The following is a 22,693-nucleotide window of genomic DNA, read 5'->3' as shown; positions in this document are numbered from 1 at the left end:
AGTGGAGTAAGAGATAGATGGATAGAAACCTAGATAAGTTCAGAGGCTCACAAGAAGCAAGTTGAGACCACACTAAATATTTGCTTCATGGTGTAAAGTCATCAGACAGAGCTGGGGGAGTCCAGACCACAAGGATGATAGCAGCTTTCTCCTAAGAAGCATGGGAGGAAGGAAAAAAACAGACTGGCAGGACAAAAGGCCACAGAAAGTTACATTCTCTCCTCTTCTCAAAAAGAAAAGTATAAATAGTCCCCATTGGATACTGTAAATTTCAGGTGGAAGAGCAACCAAAAAATAAACAAAATTTTAATATACAGAAATTACGTATTTATACAACATTGTTTTCCTTTTTACCCTTGTATCAATACAACCACTTTTGAAATAATGCAAGTGATCTTCCTTTAAATATAACACTTAATATGCAATAGAGAATTTGAAAGTATATACAAAACAATGGAGATTAAGAAGAGGGACGTAGTGAATTTTAGTTTATTGGAAAATGTTTAAACATGCTTTACCTCTCGTATTTCATGGCCAGCTCCTCTATATGACTGCAAATCTTCCAAGATACCTTCTGCATCTTTTAATACTACATTCACCTGATTATAAATTTCCTTCTCAGACTCTGTAGGCTGGGCATCTAAATAGCAGGAAAGCACAAAAAAATTTACAGTCACATGATTTTTTTTTTTTTTTAGTACATGTATAACTCTAAACAATGAACAATCCCAATTTCTAAAGATGCCTAACATTTTATTCAATGTTAACTTCACACTTCTTAGAAAAGACTGGTAATTTTTTCATACTTCTACATTTGAATAATTAACCTCAAGTTTGTAAATATCACAAAGGAGCAAGGAAACATCAAACATTATTATTTAAAGTTACAAATCATGGCTTGGTATATATCGTAATCATTACCAATGACTGTGAATGCATGAATAATGATTTACTTTAATCCAACAGAAATGCAAGGTCTACTAATATATCTTGTTCATCTCCAGCTTAAGACTCCCAACTATTTTCCTACAAAGTTCATTTTAATGACTAAGTTTTGATATGAAAAATTAAAAACTATTTTAAAAGAACAGTAGTCAGATGCTCTCCTTTTCTACGGACCACTTTAAATTCTGTGCCAATGAACTTCTGTGCTGATGAGCACAAGGTCAAGAGTCCTGTGCAGAGGAGTTCAACTTATGACATTGCTCCAGAACAAGTAGGCTGCTGAAAACCAGACACTTTCAGCTGCAAAGCTGTTAATTGAAATTTTGAAATACGAAATCAAAAGCTGACTCCCCCCATTCTTGGGACTGAGTGAGAGAAAAATGAAGGGAGAATTACAGTCATAAAAAGCATAATCAGGAACACAAACATATGGGCATTTCCACCACCTGTGGTGTCAGCCACAGAACATATGCTAATAGATGACTAAATCTGGATTTCTCTCTGCTAAACTCGAGGTAACAGAAATCCTGTTTTTAATAACTTGGTCATTTGTTTCTCTAAGGAGGAATAAATCTTTTTTATTTAATACTTGGTTTTTTGGGTTTTTTTTTTTTGCTTGGAGAAAAATGGGCAATCTGTGAAACTGAGTTTCTCATAAATCATTCCAATTAGACCATGTTCAATGCTACAGTTAAGGCATGAAGCACTGAAAATGATAAACACCATGATTAACATAATGTTTTAGAGAGGAACTGTGCTGGCTGAATTCCTCCACACAAACATTTTTCTTCCGGGGAAAGGGGAGGCAGACCAAATTGATAGTATGAATGGAGAGCATTTCTGAGAACTCCCTTTTGTCTACCACTTGTGAAACTAGTACTTAGACTTCTCTGCACCCACTTCACCTCCCCACAAAATACAATGTCTTTCTTTCTTTCCTTAGAAAAGTTAAAGAAACTTAGTTCACACTTAAAACTAGGGAGTCCACATGCCCAATAACTGTAACGTATTTATTTTGCACATGGGCAAGTCAGAATTCAATTCCACCTCTTAAAACCTGCCAACTAGTCAAAATACACCAGTTTTTTTTTAAATCAACAGAGTATCAAATTTTAACTTCAACATACTCAAAAAGTACAGCAGCAACAATAATAGAGTATCATTCATGTGCAAAGCTAACTCAAGAATTTGTGTTCTCATATCTTGCCTTATTTTCCAAATCTCCTCTAAAAAATCATCTACTTTTTTAATAAAAATACTGTGACAAAATAGTTACACAAGAGGAGCCAAATTAAAACTACTCTGTGTACAAAGTCATAGAGGGATTACTAGGAGCAAATACTGATATTGCAGCTAAATGGTTTTTTTAAAAATCAGGGTTTGTCATTTAGCTGAAGTAATTTTCACATTTAGCCAGACCATAATCTCCAAAGTAACAGACACACACTAAAAAAAAAAAAAAAAAAAAAAAAAAAAAAGCACACCTCGCAACTTTTATACTTACACCAGATGCAATAGGGAAAAATACTTTTCTTACATGCAAAACAGCAGTGTTATACTTTTTCATATGGAATTGTGAAACCACAGACATAACATCAATAGTAGACACAGATCATCATTTTACTTCATGAAGTGGGAATTCATGACAAAGGACAATATTTTGACTGTTATATATCAAAAGAGATTTGTCAAGTTTGAAAATACTGAACTGTATTTTTGGTATGGTGACTAGAAGTTAACAGAAAAATGTAACACTGAGACTTACATACAAAAGAAACATTATCAAGTAGATTTAAGTAGACCTTGGAAGTGGTTAATAATTATTAAAAGTTTAGTAAGTACCAAGAAATTTAAAAATAAAGGAGAAGATTCCAGTTCCCCCTAAGGGTGGAAAAATACCCAGCACCACACTGATTAAACACTGTTTAGACTATCACAGGAAAGTCACATTTATAATTTTGAAAGCTGCTGCAGACTGCTGTAGATATGAAGACAAACAAAATAGCAGACAGGTAATAAGCACCACGTTACTAATAGCAAGTCATGCAAAAAGGTGGGAGAAAGACTATAAAAATAAAGCTTTTTTTCAAAAAATGGTATCATATAATGCAACCAAGACTTGTCACTTTGATTTTTCACGGCAAAGAATGAAACACTGTATTACCTAGAGAAAAATCTACCACTTAACCAGCTAACAAAAGGACAAAATAAAGTATCAACTACTGGGAGTAGGAGTAGTGATCAGTCACCAAGCTAAGTTTTAAAAAGCTGTTCAAGGGAATTGAAAGCATGTTTTAGTTGCTCTCATTGTTTGCAGGTAAAATGAAGTATTGCAACAATTTTGTACCACTTTCCTATTAAGGAGTCACTGAAAATAACTGCTGAAACTCGATCTGTTCTGGGACAAAGGGGGCAAAGAGCAGCTATAGAAGAAAAATAACAAAAAGCAAATCGCGTAAAAATTGCAACTGTGATATGGAGTCGTTCTGCTTTGGTCTTGCCCTCAATCATGCGGTAATATTTACGATCTGTCTCCAGAAGTCTCATCGAGGCAGGGACCTCGGTGCACAGTGCATACGCTGTATACAGCAGGTAAACTCAGTGCCCAGCAGATTTTCTGTAACACGTATTTGGTGAAAGAATGAGAAGGTACAGAGATATAAATACACCTCCAGCATAAGTTAAAGGAAGCTATAATGCATTTTTACCTCTGTACAAATATAATCCTACATCATTTTAGAAAAATAAATCTAAAAAAAATGCCAGAATAAAGATATCCCAAAATACAGGGCAAAAGCAACTGAAAATATGCAAGAGGTAAAATGGGAAAATAAAGTTAGACTACAAGAGTGGATATCAGTAGTTTTACAAGATTGCGGGGGACAAGTCACACAAAAGACACGAGAATTAGAGGAAATGTATGACTAAATGGAAAGGCACTTTAACAAAGAATCAGAGAAAGTAAGACTCTATTCCTCATTTATAAGCCACCACCTCTGTTTACTCTATTTCGGTCTACCTGGAGATAAGTAAATCGAGTTAACTAACAAATACTAAACTTCTACCGTTTATAAAGCATTATGGGAAGGTTGGAGAGGGACATAAAAATAAATAAAAGTCCCTCTTCTCCCGAGAACCACAATTTAATGAACTAATATATACAGTGGTTATTCAGGCTAAAGATCTGCCATTAGAAACAGCTCTTAATGTCATGATAAAATAAGCAATTCCAAAAACCAGAAGAGGCTACACAGCCCCCAATTCAATGCTCTTTTATATACTGCCATTAGCATAACTGCTGCCAAAATTCATGAGGCAGTTCTGGGCTTGTATCTTAATTGAACCATTATTCTTAAAATAAAATCATACAGGTATAATTTCAGAAAAAGGCCCTCTTTCTAGTACACCTCAAGGGTAGATAACAATGTCTCACTGAACACAGAAATGTCACCTCATGCCTTAAGACCTTTGTAGATGCTGTTCCTTCTCACTACAGTGTCCTTCCACTACCTTGCCCTGAAACATTCTAACTCACCCTCCCACAACCCAACTCAAACGTCACCATCAGAAAGTCTTCCATGATGTCCAAACTACTCGCTGCTAGGTACGGTTAATTCCTTGTGATCTACAACTTGAATGTAATTATGAAAATGAAATTATCAATTTGCATTTCTAACTTACTAGACTGAGAACTCCCCAAAGGCAGGGGTTATATCTTAGTTATCTCTGCATCCCAACATCTACTGGCTGGCACACAGGGGGCAAGCCTTAAATGTGGAACTGAAGTGGAAACCCGTACATGTACCTGCATGCATGTAAATTAAAGGAGTAAGGACTTACAGACATCTTCATTTTGTAAACTACAGGATTCCATAAGATGTTTTATATGCACAAGAATACTTAATGTGTACACAACTTGATACAAAATATCAGTATATCTATCTGTATGGAATTATTTCTATAAGTTGCCCAACCATAGAAATGCAGTGAGCCAGATTTACTCACTGTAAATCTAGATTTATTACTCGCTGTAAATAGATTTATTATTATACTATTCCATCATTCTGAGTGATGGAATGATGGAACAGTATAATAATAAAGTCAAATTACTCTCGTAACCTGAACATTATCGTTCAACCTGGAACAATGTAACACCAAATATTCTACTTAATAAAAGAATGTGGCTTTATTCTCAGTAATCACCAGGAACGGGCAAGTCAATTGTGTTGACAATTCTTAGTCTGGCCTACAACCGTTGAAGAGAGGACCCATGTGATGGGCTAAAAAGTCCCTAAAATAGTCTAATGATAAGATCAATTTTTACAAATGCATATTTCCAAAAAGAAGAAAATACGCAAATAGATGAAAGATAAAATTGACTAAGAGAACTCTAATGTTGGAATCAAAAGAAAACATATTTAAAAATCTAGATAAGAAGTAACAACAGGCAAACTCTGGCCTCATATACAGAATACCAGTAAGTGTCAAATGAAAAGTTCTACACTGGCTGATAAAGGCAACAAATATCACCTTTTACTTTACATCTGCCTTTAACAAGTTAACACTTTACCCATAGTTCTTCATTATTGCTTATTTGACCCCTGGTGGTGTTAGCAATTTTAACGTTCTCCTGCTACTAAATTAGCTATTAAATTTTAAGGATAATGGTCCAAACCCCCAAAGACTAGAAAACCAAGACCAAATAATATTTACAATACTACTCATCTTTAAAATATTTAAAATTCATGCTTCTCACTTGACCAAAACATGATGCTAGGTTTACAAAAAGATCAAGTGCCAAGTCTTGAACAAGATCTTGACCATATCAAAGCCAAGATTCTGCAAATGTAAGGAATTCGAGACAGAATAAAAAGGAGACAGAATAGCAGAAAAATACACAAGACCAGTTTGAAACAGATGCAGATAAACTAAAATACAGCTCTAATGTAAGTCGCCTCGTCTGAAAGAAGAATCTTCAAGTCAGCAATCTGCTTAACATCCCCAAGCTGATTAAAATTCATGCTGAACATGCACTTAAATTGCCATTGTTAAATTGTTGAGAAGGGTCAAGAAAACTAACCTTCATTTAATAACATCTTCCCCTAAAAACCCAACAATTTAATATGGTCCTGATAGTGACATTTTTCTTTGCTAGCCTGTACGCAGGACCCAAACTGTAACAAAACATCTATAGGAATGTAATAAAAGTAAAAGAACATATCAGAGACCACAAATTATTCCATAAAATGGAGGTAAGCTACAAACTGATGTGTTCCTACCAACTGTCCTGGTTTACAGAAAAAATATTTAAATTATTCACAAATTAGAATGAACTGTGTAGTAGCACGTAAACTAAAGTGAAGTTGATGGAGAATGCAATGACTCTCTGGGGATAGATTTTAAGGGATTTGTTTTTAAAACCAGAAAAGGTCTTAAATTTTAAGTATTTAAAAATCTGTTCAAATGTTTTAATTTCAGATGAAAATGCCCGGGATCACACGACTTTTAACCTTCTATCTCTTCACCCTTTCCTAACAATTTTCTAATAACGTAAGTTAAAACAGCAACATTCACACCGAAACAACCAATTTGATATCATTGTTCTCAATTAGACAACCAGATAAGCTAAAGCGATACAGACAGCCAAAAAGCAAAAGCTTTCCAACATGCACAGGGGTCAATGACACTTACCTGCCACTCTTAGACCATATTACAATAGGTCATGCAACATAAAACAAACAGAAGGCAAATTACTTAAAGGTCTGTGAACCCATTATTTTTCTTTTTATTTAGAGTTAGAACAAAAATGAATTCCTGAAATAAATACATATAATGAGTTTAACTTTTCAAATTATCTGTAAAGATTAAATAATTAAGGTTCACACTTACCTTTTAATATTATGCCCAAATTACTGAGCTTTGAATGGCCTTCATGAACAGATTTGTATTTAAAATACTTCAATAGATACATAGAATGATTAAAACCTAGTCAATTTTTCTCAGCTGCAACAAATTTTTCCCCAAATATGGCTTCTATTAACAAATCTCAAAGTAGCATTTGTCCTTTCCACCACAATTTTTTCATACAAATGTTTTCATCGGAGTATCTCAAATGTTTTCAGTAGAGATCTCCAATTATAAAATAATGTCCAACCAGGAGATAGGACTCTCTCACAAAACTTCAAGTGAAAACATTTTACTACAATGCAATCTATAAAATATGATTTCCAGTTCTAGAAGGCACCAGAAATTTTACTCAAACAATTCATAGCTCAGTCATGCAAAGCAGTTAAAAAGATGGCAAAGTGGAAACATTCGTTTAGTGCAGGACAGACGCAGTCTACGGCAGGCAAAGAGAAATAGATAGAAAATCATCTTCTCACTTTCAAAATCAAGGAAAAAATTTGGCCCCTGCTCAAGGTCTGTGCATGTCAAAACTTTAAGAAGATTCCCCATGTTAAGGTACCTGTCAAGACAAGAATGAGAAAAGAGAAAATATCCCTTTATAAAAAAGAACATCTGAAATTTATTAAAAAAAAAAAAAAAAAAGTAACAGGGAAAATGTTCATTAGGCCATGAATTCGTCCTTCAGGGTTGCCCAGACTGTGCTCTGGCAAACAGCAAACCGGGTTCTCAAGGTGTTGGTATGTAGGACCTAGAGGTGAAATGTGGTTTTCCTGCACACAATGGCACAACTGTTGCTCTACTTCTTCTCAAAATTCTCCCAAGACAAGTTTCATTAATGGCCTTATAATGAAAAATTCTTTAAGTATTCCAATAGTGCTAGTATTCTGAAAAAGAAATTTCTTATCAAGAATCATTCACATATAATCTTGTTTAATATTGCACTGAAACAACAATTTATTTCAAAGCCAAATATTAAGAGTTTTGGCCACAGCTCACCTTTGCATTTCATCTTAACACAGAATATTCAACTTACTTCCTGCATGCCATTAAATAATGCATATATTTCTAACCAAATTTGGATTATTTATAAATTTGTGGAAGTTGTTTAAAGTATTGATTCTGGATATGCAGCACGATTCTGGTTTTTTATAAAATTATCAGAGGATTCTGAGCAAACACTGCTGGGCGTAGTCACCAAGGCATACTATTAGAATGTTCATCATAAGGCTGCTTGCTTCATGGACTAATGAAAGGACAGCACTGGCTACAGACTCAACATGATTTTAGCAAATGAAAAACTAAAGAATTATACATATGATGGTGATGTTTGCCTACGACTGAGAAAAAAATCATGCAAACTTTGTTTGATCCCCATATCTTATTAACAAATATTCGGGCCAGCCTTCACTGTGGTGTGAATATAGTTCATCTTTCACCTTTACCATTATGCACCAGCTGTGAAGGGCTAAAGAGACTTACTTTCAAAGTCCAAGAAAAAATGTGCTGCATTGTGGTCTATGTCCCTGGTTAGCACCTTAATGAGATTACCCATGCCAGCAAACCTAAAAATAAAAATGGCAACATCATTTAGTTCCAGTAAAAAAAATTTTAAGCAGAGGCCTGGGATTCGGCAAAGGCTGGCTTGCTCATAATTACCAACAGGTGCAGGTTTATATACTTCTGGCATTGAAAATTTGGAACAACAAAAGCACATTTGGCTCTGAGTTTATAGCTCTTGTCCCTCTTTTCCATATATCAAAAAAGTTACATAAAGCAAGATTGGAAAAAAAGATTAGATTTTTTACATATTACTTGCAATATTTACATTTGATTAATATCTATGCTAATGTTACTCCTTTAAAATGTTTGAGGCATATATTCTCAATTTAAATTAACATCAAAAATAGATCTCTCAAATAAGTAAAGACCAAGACCATTATTTTTAAATAATAGGGATAGTTTCCTTCTTGCAAAATTAAACCCTAATGAGAATACTAGGAAGATGGCATTCAAACCACATTTAACCATTAAAGACTAAACGAAGTTATCAATTGATGACCCATTTAAAAATTTTTACCACACATAAACCAGTATTTCTTACATTTTCTATACTCCTAAGGTTAATCAGACTTTTCACTGTTTCACTCACAGACTGATAATTCAACAGTATCAACTATATACAACCATGTGAAGTATGTCGCTTGGAAGTTAACACAGCAAACAAGCAAAAGGGAGCCAGCAAACATCATCACAACTTAGTAAGTTTGCAGAGGATGAACAGTAAAAATAAGGCATTGGCATAAATCTTGTACCAAAATTTGCCATGACTCAGGGAGGATGAAGGTGGAAGGAGGTGTCAGGAACATCCAGGAAACCAAGTTGAAACCTTGAAGTTGCAGTAACTCTAGGGAAGGCAGACCATGAGATCACAGGCACCCCACATCCTCCCCTCTCCAAGTTTCAATATGTTTTCTCCAAATATTAACTGTTGGCAAGTATGAATGAAATGAAAACATAAAAGTAACAATTAATCAATGAATCAACATTGATTGTAATTAATCAACATTTAATCAATGAAAGAAGACATCTTATTATTCACCCCCATTATAAAAAAATCTGAAAAGAGTTAGGACTTTCAGCCACCTGTGTGGTCCATTCCCCTCTTCCTCCACCTACTACTCCCTGGGCAATGGCAGGGGTACCTAACTTTAAGCTTCCCAAAGAGGAAGTAACAGCATATGCATAACAGTTACTTGCTTTAAAGGTCAAAGTGTGGCACAGGGACACACACACTTCTTAGAAAATGTTAAAATTTATTCACAAGTGTTAAATTCACAAATGTTAAAATTTATTCACAAATATGATAAATACTGAAAAGTCCTCTCTCTTTTAAAACAATATTCCTCCAATGGGAGAGGTCAGAATCTATCTTATTTTTGATATTAAAATCCTTATTACACAGAATTTCATTGGAAAGATTTTGTACAATGTCTTACACAGATGGATAAACTGAGGTTAAAGCTAAGAGGAAACAGTTCATCTTAAATACCTTATACACTGTAAAAAGTTCAATTCTAAGCTTTTATACACGGAAAGTACAAGCATTTTTCCAAAATCATCACATCCAAATAAGATCTCACACTGGTTACCAAATTTACTCAAGAGTTACTTTTTTCCTTTGAAACCATTTGGAAATAGTATATCTCACAGCTTTAATTTATGGAATATTTGTTTCCAAACATATATAAATTCCCTACCAAGAACTAAGAGCAGATATACAAAGAATTACCTAATGGTATCAAAACTTCAACTACAGATGGGAAATAAGCATAAGAAAGAAGTGTAATGTCTCTAAGAGGAAAAAGGCATCACACCGTCTGGTGGTTAAGAGTGTACTCTATGGAATGAAACCAGAATTCCAACTCCAGCTGACAAGCTGCCTGACCTTGAGGATGCTAATTAATCTTTCTGGGACTCATTTTCTTCAACAGTAAAATATACAAATCAGAGTAACTATTTTAAAGGGTTATGAGAACTCAATGAGATTAAGCACTGACTTGTTAGCACAGTGTCTGGCACACAAAATGCCCAATAAATGTTGGCTGTTGTCACTGTCACCTGAAAATCACAAACTAACTCTCAAAAAATAAGAGCTCTACTTCTTTAATACAAACCAGAGTCAAGTTATTAATGAATTTCAATGTTATAAATCAGAGTAAATAACAAAGCCCAAGTTTAGTCCATTTTTGCCAAGAAATATCCTATGAGATCATCATCAGGTACAGGGAGGAAGGGAGATTAGGTTTCCTTACCTTTTTACTTGTATGCATAGTCGATCCTCAAGGAAAATAATCAAAATTGGCCAAGTTTGTCTGCTCCGTTTTCCCACATCTCCCTCTGTAAACTTCTTCCACTATTTGGTCCTTCTTTCAAGGCACCCTAGCCTAATGTGACCCTAAACTGCTCAAAGTGCATCGTACTTAGTCCTGACCTATTTATTCTCCACAAGTACTCAAAAATCTAGAATTTCTTACCTTTTCGTCCCAAACACAGACACTTAGTTTGAAAATGGCCCAGCGTATCTGGTACAGGTTTCTCAACCCCAGCACTATTAACATTTGGGGATGAATAGTTCTTTTGCGGAGAAGGGTCTGTCTCATACTACAGGACGTTTAGCAACATCCTGGGCCTATTTGTACTAGAGGCCACCAGTAACCCAACACACTAGTTGTGACAACCAAAAATGACTCAAGAGATTGCCAAATGTCCCCAAGAAGAATCATCCCTGCTTGAGAACCACTGATGTAGTACAACTGTGGTCCAAGGCAGAAAGTCTCCTTACCATACAATACTCAAGGCAGATCTAGTACCCAAAGCACATTGTATGTGTCTCTTTGAACAAAAACTCATGGAATTTGGGGAGCCAGCCTGGCTCAATTGGAGGAGCATGCGACTCTTGATCTTGGGGTGATGAGTTCAAGCCCTGTGTTGGGTGTACAGAGTACTTAAATAATTTTTAAAAGAAAAATTTTTTGGGGCGCCTGGGTGGCGCAGTCGGTTAAGCGTCCGACTTCAGCCAGGTCACGATCTTGCGGTCCGTGAGTTCGAGCCCCGCGTCGGGCTCTGGGCTGATGGCTCAGAGCCTGGAGCCTGTTTCCGATTCTGTGTCTCCCTCTCTCTCTGCCCCTCCCCCATTCATGCTCTGTCTCTCTCTGTCCCAAAAATAAATAAAAAACGTTGAAAAAAAAATTTAAAATAAAAGAAAAATTTTTTAACGTTTATTTATTTTTGTGACAGAGGGAGACAGAGCATGAGTAGATGAGGGGTGGAGAGGGAGACAGAGAATCCGAAGAAGGCTCCAGGCTCTGCTGAGCTGTCAGCACAGAGCCTGATGCGGGGCTCAAATTCACGAACTGTGAGATCATGACCTGAGCTGAAGTCAGACACTCAACCAGCTGAGCCACCCAAACATCCCAAAATAAATAACTTCTTTTAAAACTCACAGAGTTTTTCAAAGATCTGAAAACAGTTCACCATAACACTATCAGTTGTCATATCTTTTTAATAATGATAAACAAATTAAAACCATATCCCTGTCTGGCATAGTTTAACTCCTTAAGCAAAAACACAACAAAAAGTCCCCATCATCCTCTGACTGCAGCAAATATGAGATGGTAGCTAACTGTCAACCTGTCAGCTCTGGTAGGCACCAGATGGCGTGGGTCCAAACTCCAGCTCTGCCATTTCCTTCCAAGCTTTGCAACTGTAGTCAAGTTTCCTAATTTCTCCGTGCCTCATCTGTAAACTGTGCATAATATGAATATCCACTGCAGAAGGTTCCTAAAATCATTAAATGGGTTAACAGAAGCAAAAACATTCAGTGACTATGCTTGGCAATCTCTCTGCTGCAGAACCCATGGAATGTGTGTGGCAGCCCTATTTCCTGCCATATAGGAAGCCAGTCTGTCACAAAAGGATAAAGCCAGCATGCACTAGAGAAAAGTGTCCTAAGGTCCTCAAGTCATTGATTTCTATCTCTACGTGTTCCTGAATTCTAGCTGCCATTTCCCTCAGTTTAGCTGCTGGATTTTCCTCTGGTTTTAAGATATCCTAAGTTATTTCAATCAATTTCCTTTTTTACCTGTTTAGTTGAGGTGGGTTTCCATCATTTACATCTAAAAAAGTTCTAATAACATTTCTAAGTTTCAGATTAACAAATGAATGTGACAAAGAGATACTAAAAGATATAAAAGATTTTTCAGATTATATAAAACTTGGGCCAAAACATTTGATATACTTCAGAAGCACAATTTCAAAGTAAATAATGAATATTATAATTTAAGATAATAAACTGTAAATCTTACAACATCTGAATTTAGAAGGAAAAATCTAAAGATTCTCTTTCAAATTACTTGTATCGTAATCCCTGGATTAAACTAAATATTATAAGCATTTACTAAAAAGCTAAAAAGAAATTTAACACACAGACACCAGATCCAGGTTACTTCAAGTGTTCACAGTATTTCTGGTAAAATTCTGCGACTAGGAGCCTTTATGTTACAGGTCTGCTTCAAAGTTCGTGAATTATCTGGAAAGGAACTTGCTCTTCTGGGCCTAAAGTCTGTGGAATGTATTTTTGAGCTCATGAAGGGCACTTAATAAATACATTAGATCATTTTCCCGTAAAACATTTGAAAAGAAGCTTCTTTAATTAGAGAAGCCAACAGAAACACAACTGTATGTTAATACACTATCGCCTCCCTTTCTACAAAATTCCTAAGAGATGTTGTTGCTTCATTTACCCTTTTGAGCTCAGGGGGGGCTTTATAATGCTCTCTTCTGCCCAGAATGCTAGTTGCAAAGATTTTCCCATGGCTGGCTTTTTTTTTTTTTTTTTTCCATTCTTCAGGCCCCTCAAATGTCCCCTCTTCGGACTAGTTTTTGTCTGCCATCTTTTTGCATAGAAGTTTACCACTACATCTCATTACCTTCTATCACATCACCTAACTTCTTCCTTCAGCATACTGAACACAATCTGAATTACTCTATTCGCTTAGTGTCAGTCTCTTTCACATCCACTTTATAAACTTCGTATACCTGGGTGAGGGATGAGAAAAAAGAAAAGCTCACAAATGTACTGCTTAGCATCCCTATAAATGAGGATTTCTTCAATTTGGCATTGTTAACATTTAAACCACAGAATTCTTCGCTGTGGGGCTGTCCTGGGCACTGTAGGACGTGTAGCGGCATTGAAGGCCTCTACGCACTAGATAACTGGTATCACCCCAGCACCCGGTTGTAATAACCAACAATACAATACCTCCAGATGTTGCCAAATACCTCCTGGGGGCAGAATTGCCCCAGTGAAGAACCTCTACTTTAAACATATGGCCACTAACACGAAGCACAGCCTCAGTTCCGCCCCATAATCCTACTATGCATCTCCAATCAACCTACTCTCCCACCACTTGACCAGGTGACCGTTCCACAAGGCTTGATTTTTCATCTCAAACCTCTAACAATCTATCCTCCGTCCTCACATGCAAGACATGACCTCACTACACTGTTTACAGAAAAAAGAAAGAAAATCCTCTACTGTTCTTTCTACCACCCTTTCTTCATCAATAACCAGTCTACCCTCTGCACCTGTTCCTGAGACACAACCTGGTTCTACAAGGCTTCATGTCTCCTCTACATCATCTTGCCTGTCCTCCTTTTTTTATTCATATATTTTTAAGTTTGCTTATTTATTTTCTGAGTGAGAGCAAGCAGGGGAGGGGCTGGGAGACAGGGAGAGAGAGATTCATTCCCACACAGGCTTCGCACCGTCAGTGCAGAGCCCGACGGGGCTTGAACTCATGAACTATGAGATCATGACCTGAGCCGAAATCAAGAGTTGGATGCTTTACTGACTGAGCCACCCAGGCGCACCCTTGCCTGTCGTTACAGCAAGAACTTGCCACGTAAGCTACCTATAGTTATTGCCTTCTACTTTTTACCTCCCACTCTTTCAGCTCATTCCAATCTGGCTTTTATTCCCACCAATACAAAGAAGCTGGTCCCTGTCAAGGTCACAGAAACCTGCATCCGGCTAAATCCAAAGGGCAATTCTCACACTTCAACTTACTGGATCTCTTAATAGCCTTTGACCCAGTCTGTCACACGTCTTCCTGAAATACTTTCTTCGTCTAACATTTAGAACAACCCATTTTTCCTGAGTTTCTTTCATACTTCATGGCTTTTCTTTTTCCATCCCTTTCCCTTTGGCATCGGTAGTTACTTCTATCTTAAACAAAACAAAAACTTACCTTGACTGTGCTTCCCTCACCAGTTCCCACCCTACCCCTTGCTTCTTTTTGCAACAAAATTCCTCAAGAGAGTGGCTTGCACTCATCATCTTGTATCTCTCTCCATCTCTGTTAAGCCCCCTCTCTCCAACCTGGCTTCTGCCCAACCATACACCAACAAAATCGTTCTGGCAAGGTCATCAAATGAACCGCATGTTACTAATCCCAATGGTCAATTCTCAAGACCTCACCTTACTTCCTCTGTCAGCACCGCCTGACATAACTGACTCTCCCTCCTCCTCCTCCTCAGTACACTTTTCTCATCAGTTTAAAAGACACCCCATCTTACCTCGTTTGCTGCTATTCTAGCCTTCTTCTTGCCACCATCACCTCTTGTCAGGATTACTTCAAAAGCCTGCTTCTACTTTTGCGTTCTATTACAATCTGTTTTTGTTACAAGAGGCAAAGCAATCTCTTAAAAATATAAATCAACCACATACCTTCTCTGCTCAAAAACATGCAATGGCTTACTGACACACTCAGAATAAAATCCAAACTTCTTACGAGGCCCTGCAAAACCCTACATGATCTGTCCGACGTCCTCTGGCCTCACCTCCCATTGTTCTTCACAACAGCCTGTTGCCGTTTCTCTAATGCAACAAGATTTCTCTCCTTTGGAGGCTCTGTACCTTTTTCCCTAGCTGGAACGTTCTGTCCACGGACCTTCAAGCGACAAACTACCATACTTCACTGAGGTCGCTGCTTAATTAGACCACCTCAGAGAGGCCTTCCTTGACTAGCCCATCTGTAGTATGGCTTCCTCTTCCCAAACCAGTGTTTATCACCAACCATACGTCTATCACGTATTTCTACCTTTATCTACTTGCTGCCTGCACTGCAAGGTGCACTTTTAAGAAGGCAGGGGATCTGCTGTAACACTACTCTACCCCAGCACCTGGAACACTCGGGGATGTTGTAGGTAGTATAGACATTTGATGAATGAATGAATGACTGCAAAAACACAGAAAACTAAAAATCTGTGAAGTTTCAGAAGTGTTCCAAGAAGGGGAGAGGAAAAAGCAAAATAAATACAACTGAAAACTGACAAGAAAACAAAAGGCCTGGGAATTTAGAAAGAGCACATGTTTTCCTAGTCAGATCAATGAAGTCTGTCTCTCACTCTCTCAGTAAAAGCCAGTAGGCTTCTGTGCAACTAATAAGAATTTTTGAAATGTTAAATATCAGAGAAATAAAGTGATAGGAGTATACATGAGTATCCAGAAAGTCTACAGTATGCCCAAATAACAAAGCAAAAACATAATATCCTTCCGGAACCATAAATATGGCTCCAAAGTAAAAATGGAGACCAGCCTATATCATAGTTCTCATCTTTGGAAAATTGAGGAGCATTCGTAACATTAAAGGAAAAGAAAAAAAAAAAAGCTTGGAAAATGTGGGTTTAAGTATTTAGTTTCCTTTTTAGACCATTAAGTCTTCCCCCAAAAGTCCTATTTGGGAATTCTTCAAATCTGAGAAAGAATTAAAAACAACAGTGTCAATCCTGCTCTGTCAAAATTTTACAAGGAGGACAAACTCCAATATCAGCCCAACATCCATTTTCATCGTCAACACAGATAAGTGAACAAAGAACACAAAGAAATATGATAAAGTGTTAGAGAAAAAGGAGATACTGAAAAACATACTTTGTTCTCTCTAAAAAAAAAACTTCACAACAGATTTTATAAGAATGCCTTAATAGAATTCCATATCTTCCAATTTACAGTGACTAAAAGTGTGTGAATGGGGAAAAAACTTATCAAACAGTAACTATAAACTGCCAACCACTTCTAGTGTTGAAGACGAAGAACTTCTTGTATTTACCCAAGCTCTGAATCCTAGGCAAAAAGGTCTTCGAGAAAATACAGTACTATAAAATGGTGCTGAATTATATTCTGTTGTGCATAAAAACATTATTTAATATTACATACGCTATTTCTCTGTATCATCAAGACATTTAGATCTGTAGAAACAACGGGAAGCCTTTAAAATTGACAAGATAGTGGGTTAATGTGGAATTCAGCCACACTTTGGCTTTGTCTGCCAAGAAATTTCTGGTTCTCATAAAACATGTACCACGAATTTAAAGAAATAAACAGAATGTGAAATCAGTAATGAAAAATATGGTCAAATTTTCACTGACAGTGGCACACATATGATGAATGGAGGCCAAGAGTAGCTAAGGAATCCCAAACTTGAGCTTTGTTCACACTCTTCAGCTGTGTGTTCAGAAACTAATTATAACACCATATAACAAAATGTATTTTGCATAAGCAAAAATATAGTAAATCACTTTCATAATTCTCCAAAAACAAACCACCAGATATACAGGAGACTGGGGAGTTGTTTTGTCATACACTCAATCAAGCACCTAAGTTTATGTTAAAAAAAATCTACTTTAACATTAGAAAAAATTAATATTGCACTCTGAATAACACTGCCAACAGAAACAAAATTACTAATAAGCAATGGTTCTTTCAGATAAAGTAATTCACCTGCTGGAACCCGTTTAAACAATAACTAAATTGTCAGGCTCTTACAGAGTAATTACAAAATACAGAGAGTAATTACAAACTACTAATTACAAAAATATAGGACATATGCTGGAATGATCCTTCTAATCAATCGACTACATAGAAAACGTTACAATTAGGTGAATGCAAAGTTGAAAGGCAGGTAGAAATTCACAGTTTTGCTATCCTGCAAGTCAGTTACCAAACTCCAATGCCAGATTTCTGGATCTAAGGTTTAATGACAAACATTTCTCAAGTGATTGCATAAAGCAGCAAGTACAAGCTAAAATAGCAGACTTCAAAAAATTTCAAATGGTATCAACAATTTCACTTTGCACATCTGCTTCTAAAAATATGCAGGCACCATCCCCTTCAAATACTGCACCAAGTCTTGCTTGCACAACTCCTTCTATGAAACGACATCACCATTTGAAAGCAAATGTTGATTTAATATTGCAAACGAACAGTAGAGTGACTCCAGGAGTAATCTAGCAGTTGACAACAGTATAAGAACAAAATATTTTCAGTATGTCAAACTTTAAAACTGTTAAAATTAGTTAACATCGTAATAATTAACATTTTGATAAATTTTCAATTAATATATGCCAGATGTGTGTTTTATGATGATTTTTGGCTTTGGCTTTCGCTGAATATTGACCTTATGGCCAAACATGTATTTGGTGCATCTACAATAAAAGCATACAAAGTAAATCTTCAACACAGCACAGAATAAATATCCAATAAACACCTACTGAATTAATTTAAGAACTGTAAACAGGTGAGATCCAGTGGCATTTCTTTATTTGAAGGATGAGTTAGGTACACGATAATTTAAAGGAGAGTCATAATCACAATTCCTTCTTAGTTCTAACATGGCTGCAACTCACATTAGGAACACAGCGGTTGATTGTACTGGTGGGAAACCAATGGTTAGCTGAGTGCCATCAAAATGGAGAGAAAAAACAACTCAAACGAGCCTAACGATAAAGCATCTATAATAATTATCCTGACATTATACTATCTGCTCTACTGATTGCACTACAAATGCACATCACACCGGAACCGTCTCGGACCTTTGTCTCCCGATTTCTTTCTTTCCCCCCTTCTCTCCAACAAGAGAAGCTGCTAAACAGGTTCGTTCATTGTTCTAGCACAATGATGATGTCTGAGCAACAAATATTTGTTCGATAAATGGCAAAGCCAAGACTTTCCTTTTTCTCTTGTCCCTGTTGTGTTCTGATCTTTACGTGGTAAACATGTTTAAGCAGAACCTAAGCTCCCAGGACTTCAGCTCTCTCCCACTCCTGGTTCTACCACACTTGATAAAATATGTAGACTGAGCAGTCCCTCTGGGACTCTGTATTCACAGGGTTTTTCCCTATCACTTGTATTCCTAAGACTATCTGAGCATGAGCAATCCAAGAACTCAAATTGTGAAAGCATGAAAACGGTGGCCCTGTACTTAAATCAGCGAAGACATATGAATACTGTGTAGTCAAAAAGGTTGACTGTGACAGTTAATTTACTCTCACCCCCAAGCCCATCCTTCTATAATCTGCTTTTAATGTTAGGACTAAGAAGCTGAAGACTGTATTTCTTAGACTATTTTGTTACCTGGCTTCTCACTGGACCCCATCAGCTATAAGGAAATTGGAAGGTGGGAAGAAAGAAGGTCCCTCTTTTGGGGCACCTGGCTAGCTCAATCAGAAGAGCATGCGACTCTTGATCTCAGGATCCTGTGTTCAAGCCCCACGTTGGGTAGATTACTTAAATAAAACTAAAAAAAGAAGGTTTCTCTTTTGTTTCTCAAGTTCTGTCAGCATTTCCTGTCATCAAAAGCTCCATTTGGCTCTAGGCTCTAGCTTCCTGGGGAATGCCTTACAGTGCCTGGCCCCCTCCAAGAGGTCTGAGCTTCCAGCCTTATGGAGTTCCTCCTTCAAGTTCCAAAATTGCCTAACCTACCTCATCCCTTCTTTTCCCCCAGCTCCAGAATTGACAGTTGCTTCCTGCGGTTACCATTAATATCTTAGTTACCTCATGTAACTTAATACATATTTGGTCTTTACCGCCCCCTCCCCCATGCCTAACCTAGAGCTCCTAAATCCCTTGGAACTTCGGGAGTGACAGAAGCATCTCTTATTTTAATGAGTCCCCCAGACAGCTTTAAGACTAGGGCTGGATGCCAGAAAGACAAGGTATACTCAGGTTTCAGCCTTATCTCCTGACCTCTGGTGAGGGGAGAGGGACTGGAGATCGGATTGATCACCAATGGCCTATGATTTATAATCAGTCATGCCTACATAATGGGACCTCCATCAAAACCCCTAAATCATGGAGTCTGAGGAAATTCCAAGCTAGTAAACGCATCCACATGGGAAGGAAACATATTCCAACTGCATGGGGACAGAAGGCCCTATGTTCAGGGCACTTCCAGACCTCATCCTATGTACCTCTTCACCTGGCTGTTCACTTGTACCCTTTATAAAGTCCTTTATAATAAACTGGTACTAGTATAAGTAAAGTGTTTTTCTGCGTTCTGTGAGCCATTATAGCAAATTATCAAACTGAGGAAGGAGTCATGGGAACCCCTACCACCTTTCACAGCTGGATGGTCAGAAGTAAAGGAGACTGAAGACTTGTGAATGGCATCTGGAGTAGAACGGAGTCTTGTAGGATGAAGCCCTTACCCTGAGAAGTCTGTACACCAACTCTACATCGAGTCAGAATCAAAATGAACTGCGGGACACCCAGTTGGTGTCTGGGGAGTTGGGAGAATTGGCTGGCATGGGGGGAAAAAGCCCCACACATTTGGTATCAGAAGTGGTTTTGGAAAACAGTTCAGAATTAACGTCAGCAGTGTTGTGAGTAAAAACACGCACACCTCAGCATCCTCTTTTTGCTCAGGCTTCCAACATTTGTGTAAATAAATCCTTACGTTAAATCCCTTTTAAAAATACCTAGCACGGTTTCTGCTATCCTGGTTGAAATCTGACTGGTACAGAGGAAGTTGTGGAGAGTAGCTTAGTCCTTACCTTTACCAACAATATCTAATCTATCATCATCAGGTACTAGTGTGTAGCTATTAATAAAGTGATCCTTTGACTCTCCTTCCTTTGTAAAATGTAAAGGAGGAGAAGCAGGATTCAGGTATTACTAGGTGCCCAGCCATAATACCACCAGAGAAGTACTAAAATCTCACCATAAATCCCTAGCACACGTCAAGAGCAATACATTAGTCTAGTAATTACATGGAGAGAAGTTACTTGCCTTAAAGAAACGTAACATAAATGTACAACTGAACTGAAATTGGGACAACTGATTTCTAGTCTTGACTCTCTCACAAAATACATGACTTCACACAGTACTTGTCAGACTGAATCTCTCCCATTGCTCTGGCTAGGACTCTACATATGTTACACTGCATCTTTCCTAATGCTGACATCTAGTGGATACACTTAGATTTAGTATTATTTTAAAACGAAAACTCTCATTTACACTACTTTAAATAAAAGACTCACTAGTATGACTGGCTATATGCAATAAACACAATAAATCAGGAGACCAACACTGCTCCCTAAATGGAAGTGAACCATGATAAATTAATATTACATCAGATTGTCATGGCATCTTTGAGCTTGATTCAGAGATTACTAGTAATAGTACTCTTCCATGCTTCCAGCCATTAATAATTAAACCACCAATGCAAATTACCGCCTGAGGTGTAGATTGAAAAGAAATGCTTCCTGCTACAATGTCTTGCCTCAGGTACAGACAGGGTATGAGAGGACTGATACAAAGTTCCAAGTAGTTTAAGAAATTTACAGAATGGTGATGGGAATACGAAAAAAACAAAAAACAAAAACACTGAAACTCAAAATTACCTACAAGGATTTATTATGAAGGTTTTTCTTGAAAAAATATGGTCCTCAGACAAAAAAACAGTATCGTCAACTCACTTTCTTAAAGTGTACCACTATTTTGAAATCCACGTAAAATTATATACACATGTAAGGTAAAATATATATTTAAAATTCGAGAGAATGATAAACATGAAATTTTAAATACTGGTTATCTCTGGGGAGAAACAAGCCCATAGGACCAGGCAACTTCAAAGGCGTGGGTAACATTTCAGTTCCTCAATTACTGGTGGATTCAGGGGAGTCTCTTAGGCTTCCACATTTACAAATAAAGGTATTCTTTTATATGTATCAGTAATTTAAAATATGTTTTAATGTAAAGTCACTAATGCTCAAAGAACACATATGACTCATTCAAAGGTGCTCCCAGGGGCGCCTGGGTGGCTCAGTCAGTTGAGCGTCCGACTTCGGCTCAGGTCATGATCTCACGGTTCGTGGGTTCAAGCCCCGCATCAGGCCCTGTGCTGACAGCTCAGAGCCTGGAGCCTGCTTTGGATTCTGTGTCTCCCTCTCTCTCTCTGCCCCTAACCCACTCGCATTCTATCTCTGTCTCTCTCAAAAATAAATAAACATTAAAAAAAATTAAAAACAAAACAACAACAAAAAAAACAAAGGTGCTCCCAAAAAACGAATGGATTGCAATTCAGGTGCCTGAAATCTTTCCAATACACATGCAATGATGCATGAATGAGCCATTTTTTTTAAACGTTTTATATATTTTTGAAAGGCAAAGAGAGACAGGTCACGTGTCAAGGAGGGGCAGAGAGAGAGAGAGAGAGAGAGAGAGGGAGACACAGAATCCCAAGCAGGCTCCAGGCTCTGAGCTGTCAGCACAGAGCCCGACGCGGGGCTCAAACTCACGAACCGTGAGATCACGACCTGAGCTGAAGTCGGACGCTTAACCGACTGAGCCACCCAGGGGCCCCTGGATGAGCCATTAAATAAAAACCGTAGCACCTTGCACACTTCAACAGGTAGTCAGTGTTTACAGCGCCTGCTGGTGGCTGCTGTTGTTTTAAATCAAACAACCTTTCCTTAGCTCCTGTCTGCCAATTACTGGGGCAGATACTGAAGATTTGGCACTGAGGAACTCACAGACAAGTGTATGAAACCAGACAAGATGGTAAGACATACTTTCATACAGAAGCATGCAAACACCACAATGAACATACAGAAAAAGGAACACCTAACCAAAGACTCCCCAGAAAGACTGGTTCTTAAGTCCTTCTTGTTTTCTATTTCTTTAAATTAGAAAATAATTTAAACATAAAAAAATGTATCCACATACTGTACCACCCAGATTGTGTGTGTGTGTGTGTGTGTGTGTGTGTGTGTGTGTCTGTCTGTCTGTATGGTACATTGATGACTGAACAGCTTTTTTTTCTTTTCAAATTGTTATTTAAATTCTAGTTAGCTAACATACAGTGTAATATTGTTTTCAGAGGAATTTAGTGATCCATCACATACAGGTAACAACCAATGCTCATCACAACAAGTGCCTTCTTTAATGCCCATCACCCATGTAGCCCATCCCCACCCACCTCCCTCTACCACTCCGATTAAAGCA

General features: G+C 37.5%; 1 protein-coding gene across 6 annotated transcripts in view; it reads right to left on the bottom strand.

The window, feature by feature from the left end:
- CYRIB (CYFIP related Rac1 interactor B) overlaps positions 1–22,693 on the bottom strand; it is a 138,142-nt gene that overhangs the window by 23,659 nt on the left and 91,790 nt on the right. For 2 of the 6 annotated variants that reach the window (XM_030303819.1, XM_030303820.1), the window contains exons 3-4: positions 7,329–7,411; positions 519–640 (exon numbers count right to left, since the gene is read on the bottom strand). In XM_030303819.1, the coding sequence (XP_030159679.1) occupies positions 519–640; positions 7,329–7,401 (195 nt within the window). In that variant the 5' untranslated portion in view covers positions 7,402–7,411. Of the gene's footprint in view, positions 1–518; positions 641–7,328; positions 7,412–8,331; positions 8,419–9,164; positions 9,682–22,693 lie in introns of those variants that run through there. The other 4 variants (XM_030303818.1, XM_030303817.1, XM_030303823.2 and 1 more) reach the window with 3 other exon arrangements.

The sequence above is a fragment of the Lynx canadensis genome, chromosome F2 (assembly GCF_007474595.2).
Source record: "Lynx canadensis isolate LIC74 chromosome F2, mLynCan4.pri.v2, whole genome shotgun sequence".
Taxonomy (NCBI): Eukaryota; Metazoa; Chordata; class Mammalia; order Carnivora; family Felidae; genus Lynx; species Lynx canadensis.
This window is presented reverse-complemented; position numbering and strand designations above follow the sequence as displayed.